General features: G+C 51.2%; 1 protein-coding gene across 2 annotated transcripts in view; it reads left to right on the top strand.

Annotated features, from left to right (window-relative positions):
- Nucleotides 1-23,716, top strand: part of TBC1D22A (TBC1 domain family member 22A) — a 319,474-nt gene that overhangs the window by 82,931 nt on the left and 212,827 nt on the right. For both annotated transcript variants that reach the window (XM_078076759.1, XM_078076760.1), the window contains exons 5-7: nt 519-589; nt 11,679-11,807; nt 15,340-15,402. In XM_078076759.1, the coding sequence (XP_077932885.1) occupies nt 519-589; nt 11,679-11,807; nt 15,340-15,402 (263 nt within the window). The remainder of the gene's footprint in view (nt 1-518; nt 590-11,678; nt 11,808-15,339; nt 15,403-23,716) is intronic.

Below are 23,716 nucleotides of genomic sequence, written 5' to 3' on the forward strand. Positions count from 1 at the left end.
AGTGCTCTGTGAACACAAGCTTATCTCTGTGACATAATCTCTGTCAAAAGCAGTCCTGAGCAAAGCACCTCATATTCGTAAGCAGTGAATGGTGAGAGGGAGATAGGATGCAGGAAAGAAGGGAGCACCGGGCGGGTGGCGGAAGTGGGGACAGGTGTTGGTGGGACTGAGGGAGGGGAGGAGGGGGCGTGTGGAGGAGGCCTCAACTGCTCCAGGGAGGAAGGTGTGTGGTGCCCCACCTGTCCCAAGGTGGCTCTGGGGACACTTGCCGTGCATTTAGCAAATGTGCACTCTGTGTGGCTTAAATGTAGACACTTAGCTCTGCCGGAGTGGAGGTCACTCAGCGTCTCTCGTATATTGAGAACAATCAGTATCTGAAATCTTTCTCACTTAGGTTCACTCTGGTTTCATTTATGGAGCCCCCCTCCCCCCCAGGAACACTGATGAAATAGGTCAAAGCCCTGTGGGGAGTTTGCTGTTTGTAAACCCTGTTTTCTTTGTCTCTTTGTTGTCAACAGAGGAATTACGGAAGTTGAGCTGGTCCGGAATCCCTAAGCCGGTTCGTCCAATGACCTGGAAGCTGCTCTCAGTAAGTCTCGGGGGGGCCTGGTCACCAGCGCAGCCTGGCCCAGAGTCTGGCCCCGAGTGTGGCCTGGAGTGTGGCCTGGAGTGTGGCCCATCATCCGTGGCCAGGCACGCGCCCTGTCTTTGTGGCAGCGATCTGGGCCTTGGCCTGAGCTAAGGGGACATTTTCCATCTTTTGCTTCCTTTCAAGCTTGGTGTGACAAGGCTGGCAGAGAATGAGGATGAGTAATTATTTATGACAGCTGTATGCTTTTCCTGTGGTTTTATTATTCTAGAAATCTTTGTAATATTTTCAAACCTGTGATAGAGAAAGGATCCATCATAGAAGACTATTTCAATTCTTAGGAATCCATCACAGCGAAATATGTTTGACCATTTTTTTTTTTTTAACGTACTTTACTAGTGATGTAAGGGGGAGAAAGTGATTCTAAAAGTGTCTGTGTTTCCTTGATGGGGGGTGGGGTTCTGGTGCCTCTCACCCCTGGTTCTGAACTGCCCACCTGTGGGGCTGCTGGAGAAGCTGAGGTGGGCGGGCTGGAGTGGCCGTCAGCACTCTCTCTGCTGCTTCACTCCGGTTAATATCTGAAGTGAGCTGGCCCTGCTGAAAACTTTGGAGTCGTTTATAGACAGCTTTCTTCTCTTTCCCTTTTTAAATTATCTTTGGAGCTAAATCAGTAGGGAACTCTAAGTGTTTACTCTAAATTGGGTCTGACTTTCAGTATTTAAAAGACTCTTTCTTGCTAATGAGTCTTAATAAATTTGCAGCTTAGTACCTCGTAATCCTAAATGCAGATGCCGCTCTCAACAGTGAATATTTATTTATTTATTTATTTATTTATTTATTTTTTTTTTTTAAAGGAAAGTGATTGTTTTTTTTTTTATTTTTATTTTTTTTAAAGATTTTATTTATTTATTTGAGAGAGAGAGAATGAGAGAGAACACATGAGAGGGGGGAGGGTCAGAGGGAGAAGCAGACTCCCTGCCGAGCAGGGAGCCCGATGTGGGACTCGATCCAGGGACTCCAGGATCATGACCTGAGCCGAAGGCAGTCGCTTAACCAACTGAGCCACCCAGGCGCCCTCAACAGTGAATATTTATTGATTAAATATTCTCTTGCAATTAAAATTAGACCTGCTACAATTGCTTATGTTTCTGTTTTGTGTCTGTTATTTTAAGCATTTGTGTCTACTTTTTTTCTTTTTTTTTTTTTTTAAAGATTTTATTTATTTATTTGAGAGAGAGAGAGCACATGAGAGGGGGGAGGGTCAGAGGGAGAAGCAGACTCCCTGCTGAGCAAGGAGCCCGATGCGGGACTCGAGCCTGGGTCTCCAGGATCTTGACCTGAGCCGAAGGCAGTCGCTTAACCAACTGAGCCACCCAGGCGCCCTGTGTCTACTTTTCCAAATGTCCTATACAATAGGTTACAAGCTTTTTAGATTGAACTGTAGGAAGTTTTGAGGATAATATGTTTAAGACTTTATAGTGCGATTTTATATTTATTAAGGTGTGCTGCCTCTGGGTAGAAAGCCTTCATGAACGATTCTGTCCCATTCCTTCCCTTTGGTTCTCGGTTTGTGTGCATTGTAGCTGAGCCACCCTGTGTGTGATGGCCAGGGGCTGGCTGGGCAGGCGTGCGACCTGGGATTCAGTGGGCATGGGAGCAGAAGGGGGAGGAGATAGACGCTCCACTTTGTTGGTTTGAATGGGAGGGAGGGTGTAGGTGGGTAGAGTCTGTAACCGGGAATGTTGGGAATACAAGGGAAAGAATATCCGGGCATCTCAGATACATGTATTTGTGTAACCCGTTAACTGACTGCAGGGACCCCTTGCCCGGAGACAGAGATGAAGCAGATCCTAGTCCTCCCTGTTAGGAGGGGCTGGGTCAGGTCAGGGCTGCAGCACAGTCTGGAATCACGCACAGTGGGATGTGTGGGACGCAGGCGGGAAGGACGGGCAGCCGCAGAGCAGGGCCACGTGTGCCAGGCTGGGCTTCCCTTTCCCAGGGTCTGCGGGTGCTGCAAGGTGGGAGGCTGGGCACTGGGAAGGACAGAGATGAACTTGGCAGTTCTGGACCTCTTCAGGCTTGGGTTGACGGATGAGTTAAAGAAAAGTGTTGGGGTCAGTGAGCAAAGCCTGTCTTTCCGAAGTGGCGGAGGGTGGGGGCACCAAGAAAGGGAGGGGCGGTTCCAGGGCAGTGCAGACTCCTGTGGATGGCAGGCCAGGCTTCTTGGTGAAGGTGGGGTGTTTCTGGAGCATCTTGAAGGATGTGTCAGTGTCCTTGGGTCAGGGAGACGGGGAGGGCATACGGCCTATGGGATGCAGCTCGGTTTGGACGAGCAGGAACCAAGGTGAGCTGGCTCCCTAGGAATGGTGGGCAGACTGCTTGGATTAGGGAGGGGGTGGCTGGGGACCAGGAGCAGGCCACGATGTGAGGGACTTCAGTGAGGGGTGAGGAGGCTGTTTCTGGAGCGGGAAAGCCGGGAGCCTCTTGAACGGTCTTTTGGTTGGTGCCTTCATTTATTTGATCAGTATTTCTATAGCACTTTCTGTGTCTCTGGCTCTGTGTTTGGCACTGGGAGATAAGAAGGGAGAAGAACCGAGTCGCTGTCCCTCATGCGGCCTGCAGAAAGAGAGGGGGTCCCTGCCTTCCTCTCTCTGCCCCAGGACAGACTGGGGTCTCACCATGGGAAGGAGCCCATTCTCTCAGAAGTCTGGGCCCCAGGGCACTGCTCACCCTGTGTCTCTTCCTGTACCTTTTTGCTTGTTTCACAGCATCTATTGAGTGCTTACTGTGTGCCCGGCCGTGCACATGCAGGGGATTCCTGCAGGAGCGGTGATCTCTGAGTGCAGGGCTGCAAGAACAGATGGGCCGGTATCGCGACCAGGGTCTGGCACCAGGAGGAAGAATGTGCTGTGCTGCTCTAGGGGCCTGTCAGAAGGAGGAGGCGGGCAGCCGAGACAGGGAAAACTGGGCAGGGGAGGAGGGCCTGGAGGCTGCAGGGGCAGGTGGGTGGGACTCAGGCTGCTGGAGGAGGAAGCTGGGTGGTTCTTTGGCGCCGTGCTCACTCATCATTCAGGGCACATGTGCTCATCATGCCTTTGCCATGTTCTGGGCCCGTGCTGGTGAGCAGTGATGTCATCCCAGCCTTCAGGTGTCCCCAGGCAGCCCGGGGAGACAGGCCCATGCACATCCTGTGTGCCGTGGGGGAAGGATGGGCTCTGGGCATCCAGGGGCAGGGAACCCACCAGGTTGAGGGGTGCTAGTCAAACGTGGGCATGGACGGGGGGAAGGAGGTCAGAATGGTGGGGACCATCATTTCCTGTCCCCTAAACGCTGACCCAGGAGCTACCTGAGGAGTCTCTCCTTCTCTCCTGGTTACCGTAATGGAAGATTTGGGGAGCACCGTGAAGGATGCCAGTCACTTATTTCTGATGCGGCGAGTGTTTCCCACGCGTCTGCCCTGTGCAAGTGCTAGGTCACAAAAGAGTCTTGGGAAATGGTGGGGAGAAAACCCGGCAGGCACTTCAGGGTCATGGGCAGGAGAAGGGTCCCCCAAGTTTAGACCACCTCTCAGTCACTCTGAATCCGAGGCTTCACGTTCCACTCTCCTGGGAAGCTTTTGTAGATCTTGGTGTCTGGGCCCACAAAGCCAATTGGAGCCTTGGGGTAAACTGAGGCATCAGGGTTTGTACCAATTGCAGCCTGCCCCAGGCTGGGCAGGGGTGGGGGCGGGGGCAGCAATGACATGGTGGCTTTGGGCTTTGGGCTGCCCTCTTGACCTCTTGGGTGCACGTTAGTGGTACCGGGGAGCTGGGGAACTGCCAATCTCTGGGGTCCCCAGGGATTCTCACGTGTGCCCAGGGTGGAGGCAGCTGCTCTAGGATGTGTGGGTTCCACGTGGGACAGGGCAGGGCACGCACGGACCAGCTGGGAGAGAGGACCCACTGAAGGCACTACAGCTGGGCCGGGGTGCCTGGGCTTGACCGACAGCGTGCTGTCCCAGAGGCTCAGCCGAACGGGTGGGGTGGGGTGGCTGGGCCCAGCTCTTCGCTTCTGGACCCTGAACCCAGGACCGGGGAGAATCTGTCATTTGTCCGGTTGAAAAAGACAACTGAAGCTGCACTTGAATATGAATCTACTTCAAGACCTGGCAAACTAATGGCTTTTTTCCCCAATCTGTTCACGATTTGTCATTAATGTGATCCCGGTGGTCTGTTGAAGAGCACTATTCTTAATGGATGAGTAGGAAATGCTCCTTTAATGAAGAAAGATGGGAAACTTGGCTCCTGTCATTTACGGAGAACTAACATATACTCTAGTCCAGAACATATCGTTAAACCACCATTAATGCGATTTAACATTTAAATTCCCTGCAAGCACAGCAGTAACTTTTTTAAAAATGAGCACTGTAGAAAATTGTATTTTTGGCTCATTTTTTAATAACTACTTCAGAAACATTGAACAATAATTAAACACGTAACATTTATGCTGCTGAGCAGAATGGTTAAGAGTGATCAGTGAGGTGTTGGCATCAGCCTTTTTTCTCGTGGCGTGTCAAGGTAGGATCGCACGTGAACCCGCAGGAGGGAGCCACTGGATGCATGTGTCACGGGGACAATTTTGATATAAGTATATGCAGGTATTATTGTTTTACATTTATGATTAGTGTTTTTATAGCATGCTAATACGGCAATTAAATTTTCTGTAGTTCTGTCATTTAAAATTCATTGCATACTTGAATATGTTTCGTTTGCATAATTTCCAGTCTGGCTTAATTATCTGAAGGCCCCAACTTGCACATGTGTTTTCCTTTAGGGATGGGAGTGTCAGGAGTGTGTGTGGGGGGCTTTTTATTGCCTCTGTTCCTGTTATGACATCCTGGCCTTTTAGAATTTCTCTTTTAATAAGTGAAGTTAAAATCTGGGAGTGGGGAGAAGGTGTGAGTCCTCGTTCACGGTCACTAAGACGCCTGTGCTGTTACTGCGTGTGACGGATGGAAGGCCGCCCACACCGTCCCTGGCTCACACCCCTCGTTGCCCCACTGCCCTGGATGGAAGGCCAGCTCTGGCCTGGCCCACAGGGCCCCCCACCGGCCGCTGCATACACGTCCCCGCTTCTCACCTGCCACGTGCTCTGGCCTTGCCGAGTGGCAGCCTGGACACGCTGCCCGGTGCGCTCGACGCAGGCGTGTGACCTTTCTCGGGGCGTCTGCTCTGCTTCTCCCTCTGCAGCACTGTGTTCTCCAACACCAGGGCTGACTCCAAACCAGTCCAAAGCCGGCCCAGAACCGCGTGCTGATACTTGTCGTGCAGTAGCTCAGACCTCTTCCTCCCTGGGCCCCCAGGGCTGGGGCCCTCTGGGGTATGGTGGTCCTGCTGCACAGCACAGCATCATTCATTCGTTCGGCAAGTCTGCACTGAGTATCCGTGGTGTGCCCCGCGGGACTCTGAACGTGGGGGGCTTGCGGGGGCGGAGATAGCCTGAGCACAGGGCAAGACCTCCTGCCCTGCTGGAGCTCGGAGCTCCAGGTCTAGTGGGCGGAGGCAGGGTGAGCCAAGTCCCCGCATCTGACCGGCTCTGAGAAGCACCTGGAGTGGGGGGGAGATGCTGAGGTCAGAGTGGTGACTCAGAGGAGGGAGTGCAGGTGTCTTGGGGAGTGTGCGCTCCAGGCTGGTGCATGCTTGGAAGAGACGTGAATTGATTGCAGGGCCTGTCCCCGCGGGTTGCAGTGCAGGGAGCTGAGCTCCAGGGATGATGCACACAAGCCATGGCAACAAGTAGTTCATCTGCTCCGATGCCGCGGGGGCGGGGGAGGCGTTCAGAAGACAGTGTGCTTGTGGGAAGGCCGCCGCGGCCCTTGCGCACAGGCTGGAGGAGATCAGAGGCCAGCCCTGCTGCCGAGGTCATGGGCCGCTCGGCCTCCGTGGCCTGGGGGCTCAGGCGGCTCTGTGTCAGCTGCCCCGCTCTGCCTGCTGGTGCCCACCAGCCTGCTGAGCCCTGTGTGCAGGCGGGAGTCCCGGCCCAGGGAACGGGTGTTCAGAGAGAGGTCCTGAACCAGGGAGCCAGAGGGGCTGGCGGCAGAGCGGGGAGGGCGTCTGCCTCTGGGCAGGGGCATGATTACAAGCCTTGGCAGCTTCTGGAGCTCAGTGTGAGGCTGCGCGCAGGGTCTCTGCCTCCTGGTGCTGAGCCCAGGGTGCGAGGGTGCGAGGGCCTGGGGGCCCGGGACACATGCAGAGCTCAGTGAACAGGGTGTGTGTGTATAGATGACTCCATAGGGCAGGGACTTGTTCCCTGAGTTTCTGTGAATTGAGCCAGGTGCCCCTGAAGAGGGCCGGCTGCAGTGTGCCCTCCGACCCCAGAACCCTGGGCTCGCCAAGGAAACTCCAGAGGCTTTTCCTCTTCTGTAAATGGAGTAACAGCCGCACGTCCACTGAGGATTAGAGGCAGTGCTGTGTGTAGCCCAGTGCCCAGGGAGCAGCCTGCGTCCTCAGCCTGTGGCTGTGGCACCTTCAGGACCAGTACTTGTGTTTTTCCAGGAGATGACGGGGACTGGAAGTTGGCAGTAAGGTCAGATGGTTGTAGTGGATCCTGGTGGTTCCCGAACCGATGGTCTGTGAAGGCGTCTCCGACGTGATGAAGCAGCGTCAGGTCTCACCAGCCCCGGGAGTGGTCGGCCGCCCAGCAGGGGCAGGGCTGTGTGGGGGGATGCCCCGGTGTACTCCGGATGGTGCTGGCTGCAGAGGCCAGATCGTGGGGGTGCTGGCCCCACAGAACACTGCTTCACCACAGTGGGGAGCCGGGCGTGGCTTTAAAGTGAAATGTGTAGGCACGGGATGTTGGATAAAGGAAATTTTCTTACAAAGGAATGAGAAAGACTAATCATAAAAGATTAATAAAAGGGGCTCTGTTAAAGTTAGGAACTTGTCTTCATCAAAAGACATTAATGGGGAGAAAAGGCAAGGCAAGGGGGGAGGAGGAGACGCTCACAGAGGACTCACATGCAGACGATAGAATAGACACCTACAGTTGAGCACGGGCAAGGCGGGGGTGACCTCACGGAAATGGGACTACACTGGTACACGCATTGAGCAGCTGAGGACACGCAATGGCACCTGTCAGTCTTCTGGGAAATGCAGATTAAAGCCACCGTCTAACAGAGACCTCGCAGGCCCATTGGGATGGCTGAGGTGAAGATGGACAGCACCAAGTGTTAGCAAGGATGTGGAACAGTGGGTGCTTGTGACTGCTTTCACTCTGGAAAATTCTGCAGGAGGTCTGTGAAAGGGAGGTGCAGCCAGGGGTCCCCCTCCTCGGTACATACCTGACGAGATGCATACCGCGTGCCACAAAGGACAGGAACAGGAGTGTTTATAACAGAGAGCGGTAGCAACCCAAATGTCTGTCCACAGAATGGATTTTGTATGTGGGAACACGTGACAATGAAAATCAGTGACTCTTAACATGTTACAAGAATGAACGACTTTTTCAAATGTAATGTTTAAGCAGCCAGACAGAAAAAATGATTCCATTTATGTAAAGTTCAGAAATAGGCACAATTTACCCCAGTGTTAGCAGTCAGGGATCTAGCTCTAGGAAGGAGGTGAAGGACAGTGATTGGGAGGCTCCCAAGGGACCTTGAGATGGGGTCAGTTCATGGTAATTCCGCACACATTTTGGGTGAGTGTATGCACACACACATTCTGTTTCAATACGTGTTTATTAAGAAGAAGCTTAAGTCGTATGACCCAAATGAGTTAAAGCAAATGTGTGCGAGAGTGTAATTGATAACAGAATAGATGCTCATGGAAACACCTTCCGAAAAGAAAGGGAATGGAGGCACTCACACAACAGAAAAGCTGTGGCTGGATTCAGGCCCACCTCATCGTCAAGGCTGGCGACCCTCTGAGCTCAGTGCTCCTTCCGCTCGGCTCTTCACGGTGCACCTGCAGCCCGTGGTTCTCCCGCGTGGTTGCAGGGTGGCTGCCACAGCTTCAGTCTCTGCACATCCTCTTTTATTGGTATTATTATTAAAAGGCTTATTTACTTATTAGAGAGAGAGAGCACGAGCATGTGTACACAAGCAGGAGGGGCAGAGGAAGAGAGAGAGAATCTCAAGCAGACTCCCTGCTGAGTGCAGAGCCCAACGAGGGACTCGATCCCAGGACCCTGAGATCATGACCTGAGCCGAAATCAAGAGTCAGGTGCTCAACCAACTGAGCCACCCAGGCGCCCCAGATGTGGGGGAATTTTAAAAGACAGAAAGTAACATATAGGATATATTTGTTCAACCATTCACTTTCTTGCTCATACATAAATTCACTTAATAAAAATTTGACTGCTGCGTGGCTGGCACACTGAGGGGCTGGTTCTGACGGAGTCTCTTGCCAGGTGCTGCTGGAGCTCGGCGTGGCCAGCCCGCCTCGGGTGTCAGGCTGAGCCTCCTGAAGAAGAGTTACCATCAAAGAGACGCTTGAGGGATGAGCAGGAGGTAGCCAGGTCAAGCTTTAAAACATCTAGGGAAGAAACAAGGAGAGAATCTTTCTTATATAGAACAGAAGCAGCACTAAATACAAAAGAAAAACTTTACAAGTTGGATATCATGGAAATTGAAAACTCCTGCTGTTTGAGACAAAAAGGCCACAGATTAGTAGGAGAATATAATCATAATATGTATATTATGTATCTAGACACAAAAATTCTGTCTAGAATAGAGAACCGTAAAACTCACTAGAAGGACAAACAACTGGATTTAAAAAATGGGCAAAAGATTTGAACAGACACTTCACCAAAGAAGAGAAGCAGTGGCAGATGGGTGTGTGAGATGTTCCTCATTCATTTAGAGCCACTCAGTAGAATGGCTGATTGTTTTTTGAAGATTTTTTTTTAAAGAGATCTTATTTATTTATTTATTTATTTTTATTTTTTAAAGATTTTATTTATTTATTTGACAGAGAGCGAGAGCAGGAACACAAGCAGGGGGAGTGGGAGAGAGAGAAGCAGGCTTCCCGCCGAGGAGGGAGCCCGATGCGGGGCTCGATCCCAGGACCCTGGGACCATGACCTGAGCCGAAGGCAGACGCTTAACGACTGAGCCACCCAGGTGCCCTAAAGAGATCTTTTTAAAAGATTTTATTATTTTTTATTTTTTACATTTTTTTGGGTAAAAGAGTCTTGCCTTTTTTTCCCCCCAAATTTTAAAATTCTAGTTAGTTAACATATAGTGTAATATTGGTTTTGGGAATAGAATTTAGTGTTTTATCATTTACATACAACACCCAATGCGCATCCCAGCAAGTGCCCTCCTTCATCCCCATCCCCCGTCTAGCCCATCCCCCACTCTCCTCCCTCCATCAGCCCTGTTTGTTCTCTATTGTTAAGAGTCTCTCTTTCTCTTTTTTTTTAAAGATTTTATTTGAGAGAGAGAGAGAGAGCACAAGCAAGGGGAGGGGCAGAGGAAGAGGGAGAAGCAGGCTCCTGCTGAGCAGGGAGCCGGATGCAGGGTTCGATCCCAGGATTCCGGGATCATGACCTGAGCTGAAGGCAGATGCTTCACTGACTGAGCCACCAGGCGCCCCTGTTAAGTGTCTCTTATGGTTTGCTTCCCTCTTTTTTTCCCCCCTTCTCATGTGTTCATCTGTTTTGTTTCCTGTTGGAAACATATTCCACATATAACTGAAATCATATGGTATTTGTCTATAAAGATTTCATTTTATTTTTTAAAGTAATCTCTACACCCAACATGGGGCTTGAACTGACAACCCCGAGATCAAGAGATGCATGCTCCCCCGACTGAGCCAGCCAAGCACCCCCAGGACGGCTAATATTTGAAGAAGGACAATACTAAGTGTCAGGGAGGGTGTGGAGCATTTGAGATTCTCATACGCTGCTAGTTGGAATGTGAAACCGTACGATCACTCTGGGGAAGGTCTGGCAGTTTCTTAGGAAGCGAAACATGCACCTGCACAGTGAGCCAGTAAGTCCACCCCTAGGTGTGGAACCATGAGAAATCAAAGTGCATAGCCATAAAACCCTCGTACAGGAATATTTATAACAAGCTTTATTCATAATAGCCCCGAACTAGCACCAGCCCCGATGGTCAGCAACCAGGGCATGGCCCGGCAAAGTGCCCCATCCGTACCGTGGAATACTGCTCCTTAAGCCAAGGAACTAACTGCTGGCTCACACTTCAGTTCAGATGAATCACAAAGACCGTGAGGCTGAGTGAAAACCAAGCGTGGGTCCCCAAATGATTCCGTGAAGTTCTAGGCCAGGCCTCAGTGCTCCCTGGTGAGGGGGTGAGCGGCTCCCCGGGCTCTCCAGTTGCGAGTGTGGGGAGGGACTGCTGCGGGCACAGGGAGGGTTTTGGGGTGATAGAAATGCTCTGCCGCTTCACTGGGGTAGCGGTTACACAGCTGTGTACCCCCATCCAGGGTCACGGAACTGTTGACTTAGAAGGGGCACATTTTATATGGGATATGTCAGTGTTGATTTAAAAGGAGAAACAAAGAAATAAAAAGCATGTAAAACACCAAGCAGTGTGGCCCTGAGTCTGGGCTCTTCATGACCACCCGGAGCTGCCCAGCCCTTCTGGGTTTGAGCTCACTTTATGTCCTGGGGCTGCACTGCCAGGCGCCCAGCGGTCTCTGCAGAGAGGGGAACGTTTGCATAGGCGACAGCCGTACCTGTGTGCGTGTATGCGTATTACATACACACGTATGCGTACAGGCCTCTGTTGTGTGTACATGTGAGCATGCACACACACACGTATGTTCTGTTGTCGTAAGACCTGCAGACTTCTGAATCCTTTGAGGCACACGAGGCATTTAGAGAGCTGGGGGCTCCTCTCAGTCCTGCTCTGGAAGAGCACGAAGGACCAGCCTGCCAGAGGCTCCGGTCTGACTCCCACCCTGTGGCCGTGAGTCCCTGGTGGCGTGTCCGAGCCTCAGAGGCCAGCCAGCTGATTTCCTTGATGTCTGTTTCTGTTTTCACAACTCATTATGCTCCCCTGTGTCCAGTTTCAGAATCCCATTTCAGAATGGTGAATCTAGCATTAACCATATACACTTTTTGTTTTTGTTCTTTTTCTCACACAGGGTTACCTTCCTGCCAATGTGGACCGAAGACCAGCCACTCTCCAGAGAAAACAGAAAGAATATTTTGCTTTTATTGAGCACTATTACGACTCTCGGAATGATGATGTTCACCAGGACACCTACAGGCAGGTGAGCTCCTCTCCCCTGTTTCATGTTATGTGAAGAACTTTAACTTGGTGATGATTGGTAGGAGGGAGTGTTCTCTCTAGCATGTCCCAAACTGGGTCACAGATTAGTGTTTTCTAATAAATAAACTTGAGAATAAATAATAGTATGCTTCTAATAATAGTATTGTTATAGCCATAATAATAGTATGCTTATCTCCGGCTCCTTCTATGAAAGTCAAAAGGGTGTTTTTAATTGGAGTTACAAAACGGAAGCCTAAGATCCCTTGCCAGGACCCCGAGACCTGGCTCAGGAGTGGGGGGCGCCTTTTGGCTCAGTGAGCTGCTATCTGACCTGAAGGCTCGGGAGCAGGCATTTGCTGCTGGGTCGATCAGAGGAGAGTCTCTGTGGGCTTCGTGGGCTCAGGGCCCCCTGGGGCACTGGGGGACGGGATTTGGATGGACAAGAGCTGTGCTCGTCAGCTGGATTTGGGGGCACACAGCTCAGTCCATAGCAACACGTGTGGCCACTTTATCGTTTCTGCTGTTTAGTTTAATACAAAATGGGTATCATTATGGCTTCTTGAACAGTCCATTGACAGACGGTGTGTATAATGGGAAAAGTACTTAAAATTGATTTACAGTTCACAATACATTCAGAATTTGCTATTAGAATAGCTTTTTGAGGGCTTTGTAATTCTCACTGTCTTTGTAATATGTGAGAATTCAGAATGGTTTGTGCTGCATTCATTCATTCTCTTATTTTTGTGCTGCATTTAAATAAAAAGGTCATTCTTAACTGGTAGCCCTGCCTCCTGTTTCTGAAATCAACTTCTGACTTTCCTGAGACTTGTCAGTACTGAATATTTCCTTTTGGAAATCCTTCTTCTAGGTGAAGGAGCCTTGCCGAATTTTTCTGCCTCAAATGTGGGCTATCCACATCTGTCTGTCATTTCGGTATAGATCTGTTAGAAAGCTCCAAAGACAGGTCTTCCCTCTGACTGATAACCAGAGGTTCTTTAAGGTTAATGGATTCTGGGGGAATATCTTCCTCATGGACGGGATACAGTGGAGCTTGGAGGATTGTCATGCTTGAGAGTGAGGACCCAGAAGAGGGCAGGAACTCGCTTCTGTTGCCTCCTGGGGCGGGGCCCCTCTGCCTCGGGGCCCTCTGCCTCTGGCTCATCCTCAGCCTCGCCTCAGTGGCTCCTAGGGCATGAGAAACTGATTTGAGAGAGATTGCATTTGGATTTGGTTAGGGAAATATTAGGTTACCTGGTTTTTCTTTACACTTCACTAATTTTAGGGAATGGGCCAATTTGGTATTGTTTTGAATATGTTCCTCATGAATTTTCATTCAAGAAAAAGACTTCCAAAGGATGATACCAGCATCTATCTATAAGAGTTACCAAGCTGTATTCTATTATGAGTTTCATAAGGGAAAGTTAATAAAAAATGGGTTACATGCATCTTTATTCAGTTACTATGATAGGTAATAAAAAGCTTCCATATTATTGCGAACTCCTAGAATGTTTCTACATTAATATAGCTGAGAACAACGTAGCCCATGGCAGTTTGGTTGGCTTGCTGGCTTTGCAGACCCGCCTCCTGGAGGTGGACCCCGTCCTGTCTTTGCTGCTTCTGTCTCCGACACGCTGTTCTGTCCAGGCAGAGCCTGGGCTGGTCTGGGGCTCGGGCACCTGCTGTCTCCCTGCTGCCCGCTCCTGGTGGTTGCCCCGCCCTCCCACACTGCCAGGAGGTGGGAGGAGCGCGGGGCCGCGGCCTGCTTTTACATCCCTCTGTGTCCTCTGTCCGTGTGCTTAGTGTCTGGTGGAAGACGTCATGCCCAGAGCACACCGAGTCGGTCAGATTCAAGATTCATCCGGTGTGTCCTCCCTAGGAGGGAGGAGTTCTGCAGCCGTCTGGGCCTCCCCTACATCTCAGTCCTGTACGTGGGGAGCAGGTGGCCTGGAGGGGTCCACAGAGCCCCTTGTGCCCAGCCTCGTGCAGCGCCCCCTCTCAGGTTGGACCTCCTCCTCCCGTTGGCACAGACGACGGTGGGCGGAGTTACGGTGCCTGCTGTCCTGGCCACTCAGAAAGCACATGACGGGCAGCTCTTGTGTAAGGGGGGCAGACGTGTGCCTGAGTACGATGGCATGGGGGCAGTGTTCTCAGGGTGGCCCTTGAGGACGCCCTGGTGCAGGGGGTGCGTCGGGCTGGAATCCTCGGGCCCCCCAGGCTGGGTGGTTCACCCGTCCCTCCCAGCCCCGCTGTCTGCAGGCCTCCTTCGCACATCGGGTCGCACGCATGTCTCTGCTTCCTCGATCTTCCCCGGGTTGCTCAGAGGGCTTGGGGCTCATCGTTTCCTGTGTTGCTCTTGTCCGGCTCCTTACCTCTCACTTTCCTTCCCATCGTCCTTCATTGCTGCCCATGGACTGTGCTCCACGAATGCTGAGTCCACTGGCCCCCAACTCCCTCCCGGTTCTCTCCCCTGGCTGGGTGCTGCTGAGGGGCTGCTGGTTTCCAGGTTCTCCCCTGAGGGAAGAGCCCCAGGCAGGAGCCTGTCAGTGGGGAAGCAGCCCCCACGCTGCAGAACGTTGCGGTTGGTGGGGCTCCCTAGGCTGTCGATCCACCTTGTGCTCTCTTTACCAGTCACCCTTTGAGGTATGGCAGGCACCTTCTGGACAAAGACGCCGAGCCCCAGGGCCTGAGTGCTGTAGCCAAGGCTGCAGCGCTAATAAGGCAGAGTGAGGACACTGTCCTGGTCCTGTGGATAGTAGGATCCTTGTGGTCACGTACGAAGACAGGGGGACGGACCTGAATTGTAGACTCCCTCTTGGCATTAAAATGTGCACGTCTTCCTTCAGCAGACCTTTCCCTGGGTGATGGGGATGGTGGCCATGTTGGCCAGTGGGAGATATTCGTGTGGGATATTGGGAGCCAGCCTGTGATGCCGGCTCAAGGCCTGAACGCTCTTACTCGGTTGCTGCTTGAACGGGCAGGTGTTTTCCTGTGCAGAGTGGGGGCCTTCGTGATGACTCAGGTCAGTCGGGGGCCAAGTAGGGATCAGCTGACACCAGCAGAGGTTTTCAAGTGCTTCCTTTGAGAAGTGCCCTGGATCCCCATGGACTCTGTGAAGTGAAGAATGTGGCCTGGGTGCCACGAAGAAGCTGTCATCGCCGAGAACTTGTACACTATCGATGCCCCTGAAGTGCTCCCCGTGTCCGAGCCTGGAAATCAGTGTTTACTAATTGCTATGGATTATGTTGCTGAAGAGCTAAGGGCCGCTCTCTTCCTAATCACGCAGCAGCAACTGTTTGGTTGGGAAGTGTCAGGCAAGCCTTCACGCTGGGACTCAGGGAGCCCCATTCAGGTAGAACTGGCCACCTCCTCTGGAGCTGAACTCGGTGACATAAGGAATTCGTGTTTTCAGAGTGGGAGCAGCTTAGAATCCAGAGTAAATTCATTGCTATTGTTAAGGATTGCTATTTTAATCACATGCTTATAATGACATTTGTCATCTTGTTAAGTAATACATCTTTCTCCTGCATCTCCAGATCCATATAGACATCCCTCGAATGAGTCCAGAAGCATTAATACTTCAACCCAAAGTGACAGAGGTAAGAGCCGGGGATCTGGAAATGCCTGTGGGGAGGGTGTTTCCTCCATCGGGGTGGCGGGTTCCCACGGAACTAGTGAGATGGTTGGTGCAGTTGGGGTGCTTACCCACCACAGGTTTGGGGGTAGCCCTTGTGAACATAGTCCCGGACAAGAATCGCAGATTGTTCTTAAAATATTTTGTGTGTAATATTGAGGCATATAAAGGATACGGGCATGTGTAGATAGAGCGTACACTCATGTCCATCCCCATTGAGGACCGGGAACCCCACTCGCGTTGGACCCATCGTGTTGGAGCTGCTCCCAGTTCTCACACTGCTCTCAAAGGGCCCCTAGGACATGACCAACCTCCTGACTCTGTGATTCCCCACGACCTCAGCGCGTGTCGTGTGGTGTTGTGGTCAGTCCCTATCCAGGAAGCAGTGGGGACCGCATCCTTCCTCCAGTAGCCTTGTCCATCTGCAGCTTGTGGTTTTCTTCCATGTTATTTTCTCAGATTCATCCAATCTCGTGTCCGGTTGTGTAACAGTCCATCATTTAAATATCATGCACTTTCTGCGGCCTTTTTCCTGTTGCCAGATATTTGGGTGGTGTCTCATGTTCTGTGCTCGGGACCTTCAGGCACTTTCTCGCAGGTGCCCACGGGCAGGAGTTTCTCTGGGGCACTGCTGTAGACGTGAACTGGTTGTGTGCTGGGGTGTGAGCCTGTTGAACCCGCAGGATGGTGTCAGCTGCTCCCAGGTGGGCTGTGCTCCTCGAGAGCTCGCCTGCGGAGTGTGAGTGCCGTGCTCCACATCTCTGCCAGGACTTCCCACTTCGTGGCCCTCTGGCGGGCATTCTTGTGGTGGCCTTCATCTGCATGTCTCTTGTTCCAGGTGGCAGCGAGCACCTCTTCCTGGATTTATGGGTTCCTGTCTTCCCTCCTCTGTGAGATGCTTGTTTCTGTCTTTTGCCCATTTTTCTTTTGGGTTGTTGATCTAATTTTTTATCGGCTGCTGGTCTTTATATGTTAAGGATTCTAAATCTTTGTCAGTTTGTGGGTCACATGCGTCCTCTTCCACGCCGTGGCCGCTTCTCACTTCCTTCTTGGCGGCTTTTGGGGACCAGAAGTTCCTTGTTTCCATGTGGTCAAACTTCTCCATCTCTTCAGATGTTCCACGCATCTCTCAGTGCCCGCTGTGCACAATGTGAGGTAGGAATCCAGGGAACTTGCCCATAAAGTGACCTGTCAGGCCCGGCCTCATGCGTGGCCTCCACCTCGTCTGCCCGTGTTTGCAGCCTCCCTTCTGGTGTTCGTCCTCACACTTGTACACGTGTTTCCATGGTCTCTGTTTTGGCCCAGGATTCAAGGTGTCTTCCCTCAACACCACACCGGCCAGTGAGTTCAGCTGTGTCCTGAGTGGCCCCGCGTGCGGGCGGAGCCCCAGGCCCCCCTTCGCTGGTAGGCCTCAGGCCCTTGCACGCTCACCCGAGCCTCACGGTCAGATGGCCCCAGCTTCTCTGTGCCCCGTTGGTGTTTACTGTCTGCTGGTTGTGTGGTGGGAGATGCACAGAGTCTGGAGACCAGTTTGGGAGGATGGACGTCTTCGTGAAACCCAGTCTCCCTTGTCACCAACGTGTGGATTCTCCATGTTCTAGGCCGTTTCAGTGTAGTTTTAGAATGTGCTCCATAAAAGATCTTGTGTGTTTTATTAGATTCATTCTTAATTATTATATTTTTTGTTGCTATTATAAACAGTATCTCTTTAAAATGAATTTTTTTTTTACCGTTTGAAGTATTTTCTTTGCATCTTGATTGCTCCCCTAAATGCACTTTTAAACTTTGCTGTCTCTTGTATGTTTGGTAGGTTTGTTGAACAAAAATCCTGGATGACGAAAGCAAAGGTACTTCTAGATTATAGAACACAAAAGGAGAAAATTAGTCTTCCGCAGAAGTGTTCATTTTGAGACACTTCTTTTTGATTGTCTTTTTCAGCAGTTGTACTTACTGTATCTGGGAAACAAGAGATAAGATATTGTTATTTATTTAATGGAAGGTGGAGTCAGCCATAGACCTTTGGTTTATTCCATTTTTCTATTTTTCCCCACACTTGACGCCTTCCTTGCAGAGCTGAGCTCACAGACTCTTGGTTCCGGAGCCGGGGTGCAGTCACCGCGGTTGGTGTTGATTGGTCTCCTTGTCTGTGACGTCCTGGGACCTTGGTCCCGTGGCTTTGAGGCACCTCTTCCCTGGCAGCTGGTCTCTCTGTTAAACAGTTTCTTGCTCTGGGCTCGTGTGCGTCCCCTGGAGCTGCAGACCCTGCCTAGGCCCCCGCTCAGCAGGGCAGTGCGACCCAAGGGGCTGCTGGGCTCCCCGGGAGGACGTGGGGCTCAGGCATGCTGCCACGTGCAGGAGAGGGCCATTTGGTCCCAGCTCTGGGTGTGCAGGGAGTGAGGTGATAAGCAAGGGGCTTTAGGAGAAGTACGGCCTTGTGATCGGCAGTAGGCAGACCCGGTTCTAGTTTCTGACGTTGTGGAGGCTCGGCTCAGGGGTTTCTGCAACAGTCAGTTGGTGGCCTGACCGCACAGAAGGTGTTCCTGTCTCAGGCACGGGCTTGCTGGCCGTGGGGTGGCTGCTCCTCTGTGCTTGGCCTCCCCATCGTGGTCCCCGCTGGCCGCTCTGTCTAGCTCTCTGCATCACGTTTGTCTTCGAGCAGCATGAAGGACAACACGCACAGAAGGACGTGCCCCTCCCTTTCCACCTGTTTTGTAGAAGTTGCTCACAGTGCTTCTCACATCCCGCGGCCAGAACGGAATCACGGCTTGTCCTTGGTGTATGGAACCAGGAAAATGTCACTCCGATTGTAGCTGGTCCGTGTGCCTCCCCGAAGGCTGGGGCTTCTGACTGCTCGGGAAGAAGGGTTTTGGCATTTCCCCCCATCCGTCCCCACGTTCCCTGATTCACTCAGCAGGGGAGGTCTGGTTCTGCTTTGGTGGTCCTTCTCCACCTCCCCCCGTCCTCTTCCTCCTGTGGCTTCACTGAGGTCTAGCGGACATACAATAAAATTCACCTCTTTGAAGTGTGCAGTTAGATTGGTTTGATACCTGTATGTAGCAATATGACAACCACCTGAATCATGATCTAGAACATTTCCCTCACCCTGAAAAGTTCCCTTTGCTGTCAGCCTCCCGTCCCCACCCCGTGCCCCTGTGAAGTACTCATCCGCTTTCAGTCTCTCGAGGTTTACTTTTTAAGAATGTCCTACAAATGGAATCACACGAATTGCAGCCTTGCCTGAGTGGCCTCTCTTGGTGCTCAGACACTCGTTCGCATTGTCACATGTCACTGCTAAGTGGGACTCTGTTGTCTGGGTGTATACCTCAGTGTGGTTACCCATTGGCCAGTACTCGATGAGTACTCGGGCTCTTCCCAAGTGGGGTCATCGCAGATTTGCTGTAAACCTTGTAGAGTGCTAGCGAAGGCCCCTGTGTCCCCTCTGTGCTGAGTACATGGCAGAAGGGTGGTTGTATGGGACGTGAATGTGCATCTGCTTCATGAGAAACTGACAACCTGGTTTCCACAGTGGCTGTCCCGGTCTGCACTCGCACCAGCAGGGCGTGAGAGTCTTGCTCCATGTCCTTGTCAGTACTCGGGTTTCCACAGTGGCTGTCCCGGTCTGCACTCGCACCAGCAGGGCGTGAGAGTCTTGCTCCATGTCCTTGTCAGTACTCGGTATTGCCAGCCTTTTTAATTCTCACCAGTTTTGAGCGGGTGTGTAATGTATCTATGGGGTTATAATTTGCAGTTCCCTGATGACTCATGATGTTGAGCATTTTTACATATGCTGATTTGCCATGTGTAGATCTTCTTTGATGATGTGTCTGTTCCATTTTTGCTCACTATTGAATTGCTTTTCAGACCTTTCGCTTGCCTGTTCCCGGGGCTAGCTCACCCTGGAAATCCCTATTTTATGGAAGCTCAGCTAGATTTGGAGGCCTTGGGACTTGTTTAACTGCTGATAAGAAGGTCTTGAAATGAGCAGAGTGGATGGTGTAGGGCCGGATGGCCATCGCCCAGGTGCTCCCAGCCGGGAAGCAGAGGCTCAGCGGGAGCCCGTGGCCTTTGTCAGGAGGTCACCGCCCCTCCCCCAGGTCGAATGGGTCCCAGGAGGACAGCAGACCTTCTAGCTCCAGTCCCTGAGGCAGCGTGTGTCCCGGAGCCGCTGTTCACGGCTACTTGTCGATGAACAGCTGACCAGATGCCTCTTTCTCTCACCTGTGACGAGTGAGTGTCTGGTTCCCTCTGGGCCTTCAGATCTTACTGGAAGGTGGTCTTGTCAGAGGTGCAGTCCCTGATGACCCTCTCGCGGCGTTTCCTGTGGGATTGTGTGTGACTTTTTGTTTATGACACGACTCCCTCTTCCTGTTTGTCCGCTCCCGAGGGCGGGGCTGGGACCTGGCTGTGTCCTGGGTGCCTGGAGCATCTCCTGGAACCTCATGGGATTTAGGAGATTTTGCTGAAATTGATAATTAATGTTTTTATCCAATGTTGTTGTCTGAAAGTAAAATTCATAACTTTTTGGCTCCCTGTTCTTTTGATTGTTTTTTTTTTTAAATCTTTTGCTCAGTGTTGAACAAACTAGATTTGTTACATTAAAAAAACACGAATTCGGACCGGTGGCCCTGTGGCTACTATGGTGGGTGCAGTGAGTTTATTACAAGAACCATATTCAGATATCACTGCTGGGCTTTTTCTCCTGAGAAGTTCATCATATACTGAGTGACTTTGCCTCCGTGGTTATTACATTATCTGCCCTCTGGTTATCTGCTTCTTAGAGCAGTTTCACAAATTAGGGAAATAAGATGCTTTTTCCAATTAGCCATGCAGAAGTGATGTCTCATTACATTTAAACAGACACAGAGGATAATGAAACATGCAGGCTTTTTAAGCCACATTATTTATGTGCAGTTTTTAGAATTAGGGTGATGAGTTTTCCATGGCCCTGAAGGATGGACATTTTCTAGGAGGCATATAGAAGCAGAGCACAGGGGACGTTCAGAGTGGGCTCCTGCCCGCGGCCGTGCACTTCCTGCGCTCTTGTATGGAGACGCGTGGGCCCTGCCCCCTGCCCACGGCCGGGCCGGTAGTAGCTGGAGGAAGACCGCTTCTGGAGGCTCTGGGGTTGGCCACCAATGATCTGGGGCCACATCCAAGTGGGTTCCTGGCATTTGCCCACGGAGGACTCCTCAGCAGCCTGCTCTGCGTGGCTGACCCCTAGACCCAGGCCTGAGCCGGCCAGGTCAGCCCCACCTGCTCCTGCCACGGTGGGCCCGGCAGTGCCCGTGTTTCCTGCTGCAGCCCATTCAGAGTCTCTGTCCCATGCGACCTCGCTCGGAGGCGCAGCAGCCTGCACGCTGGTGTCTTCCATCCCGGCTGCCTGGCAGGGGTCTGTTGGGTCAACTCAGCGAATCTGTGAGCTGTCTGCCAGGATCCTGGCCGTGGCTGAGCTCCTGGCTTGGTCTCGTCAGACTGTGAGAACGGGGCCCGGGGCCCCTTCCTCCTGCGGTCCCTGCGGTGCTGCCTGGCGTGAGGCACGGTGGCTGAATGATGCCACATTAAATCACACACTCCTCCGTGTGGGTATTCTGCAGGTCCTCCCACAGGAGAGGTGGCGCTGGAGGGTCCTGCAGGCATTGGGCGTGTTCAGTGCTCCCCTTTCTGTGGCTTCTTCCTCCTCGTCTCTTCCTTTGGGTCATAATTGAGCCATTCCCTCCACAGAGGTGGGGATGCGTTTGTGAGAGGCCCCGAAGTACTTATTTGTTATACAATCAGTTCACTAAACTCTCCTGGTATATATATCGGGACTCCGATCATAGATCTTTCCTTTTCTGTCTGTTTTTATGGCAAAACATATCAGAGCAGAAGGATTTCTATAACATATATGTTCAAATTCAAAGACACGAGTAAGCATTAACTTACAGACGCCCACTGTTAGCTGAAGAAAGAGCAAGAGCTAGTGTCTGTGAAGGCCCCTCTCTGGCCCTCCCCAGACACCTCCCTGTCTCCCAGCAGGTGACCATTCTCTTGAATTTTGGTTGACCATTCTCTTGCTTTGCTGTCTGGTTTTATCATGTGTTTATATGCATATATATGTTTTTACCCTTTTTAATTTTTATTTTGTAATGGGATCATTCTAAATATATCTGTGGTTGCTCTTTATGTCACAGCATTTGGTTTTCAGGGTTACGCGTTGGTGCCTGTGGGTGGCGTTCATTTTTCGGTGCCGCATAGTTCTCCGCTGCTTGGTGTGTGTGTTGATCCCTCCGGTCTCACGCCGCTTGGGCATTCCGGCCATTTTCACTCCTGTGTGTTTTCTCAGGACGTCGCTGTGCACGTTCCTGTGTGAGCCCAGTGTGCGCGTAGAGAGTGCCTCTGGGGTGTGTATGGGGAGGGGTCCTGGGGGCTGGCGCAGTGTGCACAGCTGACACTGGGTGGAGGTCTTGGGGAGAGTGCCCAGCGCTGTCCCTCACCTGCACTTGGGATTGTCAGGCCGAGCTCCCTGCCCTGGCTGTGGACATGAAGTGGTGGCCTGCTGGGCTTTTACCTTTCACTTCCTTAAGTGCACATGAAGTCAAGTATTTTTTCATAGGTTTCTTGGCCATTTGTGTTTCTTCTCTTGTGAAATGCTTTTGTTCCATATTTCTGTTGTGGTGTTTGTTAGTTTGTTCTGTTGATTTAAAGGAGTTGCCAATCTGTTGAGGGTGCTAATTCTGTTTTGGATGCATGTGGATACATGCATCTCCCTTCCGGTAGTGGGTTGTTCTTCACCCTGATGGTGAGTAGACATTCAATTTACTGTAGCCAGTTCCCTGGTCTTCACCTTTATGATTATGCCTTTTTGCATCTGTTTTTATTTTTTATTTATTTATTTAAGATTTTTCCTCTTTTTTTTTTTTAAAGATTTTATTTATTTATTTATGAGAGAGAGAGAGAGAGAGAGAGGCAGAGGGAGAAACAGGCTCCCAAGGAGCAGGGAGCCCGATGCGGGACTCGATCCCAGGACTCTGGGATCATGACCTGAGCCGAAGGCAGACGCTTAACCATCTGAGCCACCCAGGTGCCCCATCTGTTTTTATTTTTTTAAAGATTTATTTATTTGAGTGAGAGAGAGCGTACATGCATGCGTTTGGGGGGAGGAAGAGGGAGGGGGAGAGAGAAACTCAAGCAAACTCTGTGCTGAGCATGGGTCCTGACACAGGGCTTGATCTCACAACCCTGAGATCATGACCTGAGCCTAAACTGGGAGGTGGACACTTAACCGACTGTGCCACCCAGGTGCCCCGCCTTTTTGCATCTTAAGACATTCTTTTTAACCTCATGATTTCAAAGAAGTCTGAATCTTTCTTCCAAGAGTTTTAAAGTTTTACCCTTTAGATTTAGGGCCATAATCTGTTTGGAATGGACTTTATGTGCGTGGAGTTTGATGTGGCAGTCTGATTTCTGAACACGTTCCCCACGTGGATAAGCAGTTGTGCCCCCACCCATGGATCGGTTCGGTCTTAAATCAGGATTCCATACATATGTGGGCTCCGTGTGGGTTGTCATCCATTCTGCTGGTCTGTCTGTCCGTTTGTCCCTCTGCTGGCTTCCTCTTCTTGCTTCTGTGGTTTTGCCATCCTGCAGGCCAGGCTGCCCGTGCCTCGTTCTGGGCTATTTGTGAAAATGTAAAATCAGCTCGTTAGTTTCATGAAAATCCTAGAAATCACGTTGAATCTGCCCATCAGTTGGAGAGAATTCACATTTTGTTTTTGCATTTCTTTAGTTCTCTGGATGTTTTATTTTTATTTATTTATTTTTAAAGATTTTATTTATTTGACAGAGAGAGACACACCGAGAGAGGGAACACAAGCAGGGGGAGTGTGAGAGGGAGAAGCAGGCTTCCCGCGGAGCAGGGAGCCCGATGCCCGCATCGGGACCCTGGGATCATGACCTGAGCCAAAGGCAGACGCTTAATGACTGAGCCACCCAGGCGCCCCAGATCTTTTATTTTTAAACAATGTTTTCTTTCTTGCCTTCTTTGGATACTCTCTAGAAAGGCAGTTGACTTTTGTCAGTGAATCTTCTCTCTGGCACATTTTACTAACCTCTTTCATCAGTTCTCATGTTTTGTGTGTGGATGTGGTTGAGGTTTTAGAGAAGGTAATCATATTACTTGTGAATAATGGCAGTTTCTTTTTCTTTTCTATTTGTTTTGTTTTGCTGGCGAAGACTCCTGCCACAACGCTGAGGACAGTGGGGGAAGCAGGCATCCCAGTGTCGGTCCTGATTGTAACGGG

Source organism: Halichoerus grypus, chromosome 6, assembly GCF_964656455.1.
Source record: "Halichoerus grypus chromosome 6, mHalGry1.hap1.1, whole genome shotgun sequence".
In the NCBI taxonomy this organism is placed as follows: Eukaryota; Metazoa; Chordata; class Mammalia; order Carnivora; family Phocidae; genus Halichoerus; species Halichoerus grypus.